The sequence below is a fragment of the Mandrillus leucophaeus genome, unplaced genomic scaffold (genome assembly GCF_000951045.1).
Source record: "Mandrillus leucophaeus isolate KB7577 unplaced genomic scaffold, Mleu.le_1.0 Scaffold274, whole genome shotgun sequence".
Taxonomy (NCBI): domain Eukaryota; kingdom Metazoa; phylum Chordata; class Mammalia; order Primates; family Cercopithecidae; genus Mandrillus; species Mandrillus leucophaeus.
The window spans coordinates 942691-943575 of record NW_012102854.1 but is presented as its reverse complement, the minus strand read 5'-3'; the positions used below and the strand labels follow the sequence as shown (position 1 = coordinate 943575).

The 885-nt window shown below is 64.4% G+C and overlaps 1 protein-coding gene across 1 annotated transcript in view; it reads right to left on the bottom strand.

The window, feature by feature from the left end:
- Positions 1–801, bottom strand: part of LOC105543058 (cytochrome c oxidase subunit 7A1, mitochondrial) — a 16969-nt gene extending 16168 nt beyond the window's left edge. Inside the window, exons 1-2 of the mRNA XM_011984807.1 lie at positions 739–801; positions 1–78 (exon numbers count right to left, since the gene is read on the bottom strand). The exon at positions 1–78 is cut by the window's left edge and continues 1 nt beyond it. Coding sequence (XP_011840197.1) covers positions 1–78; positions 739–753 — 93 coding nt within the window. The 5' untranslated portion in view covers positions 754–801. The remainder of the gene's footprint in view (positions 79–738) is intronic.
- Positions 802–885: the final 84 nt, after the last annotated feature.

Genomic DNA, 885 nt, shown 5'->3' with positions numbered 1-885 from the left:
CTTCTGTTTCTCGGGCACTCGGTTCTGGAAGCGGTTCCGGGCGGTGGAGCTGAAGGAGCGGATAAGTGCCGGGGAGACCTGCGGGGTGGGAGGTGGGCGGGTATTGGAGGCACCTGGAGGGGTGTCCTGAAGGGGGACCCCGCTCTCTGAGACCTGGACGTGGGGACAGCCCCATCCCTAGCGACCGCCCCAAAGGCGAGGAGGGTGATAACTTGGATTTTATTACCCGCGAACTGCCAGCCTGGGTGGGGAGGGGACTCGCCCTAGAGTCTGACCTGGAGGTGACCGGGCTGCCTAGAGGGTCCTGGAAGGGAGAGGACCCAGAAGGACTTTGTTCTGTGGGGTCTAAGTCCTGAGGTTTTTGTCGGGGGAGGGTTTCCTGGATTAAAGGGAGGAAACCAGGTCCCGGGAACGTGGGGACCGGAATGGAGGTCCCGGGAGCGTCCAGGCTGCCTGAGAAGCCCTGGGTGAGGCCAGGATGTTACGTTTCCGTTTCCGGTGTTAAGGGTTCCCGAGATGTTAAGTTCAAACCCGGGGCTATGGGCTGGAGTGGGGGTCCCCAGTTGTCTCTGAAGAGTGGATTGTGGGGGAGGGGACCCAGGTTGTTTAGCGGGGAGTCCCAGGCCCTGAAGGGGGCTCACGTTCCAAGGCCCCAGATGCGGGGGTACTTGGAGAGTCGCGTATTAGGGCGGGGTTTTCTGGGTTGGGGGGCCCCGGCCCAGCCCGTGGGGGCCTCACCCGCAGGGCCTGCATTCTGCCTCGTCCTCTTCCGCCGGAGTCACCTCCCCTCTCCGCCCAAGGACACGCATGGCCCTCTTCTGTCCAGGAACTCCAGACCCCGCCCGCTGCGCGCAGCGTGACAGCTGGGGACGCGGCGGGGCTGGG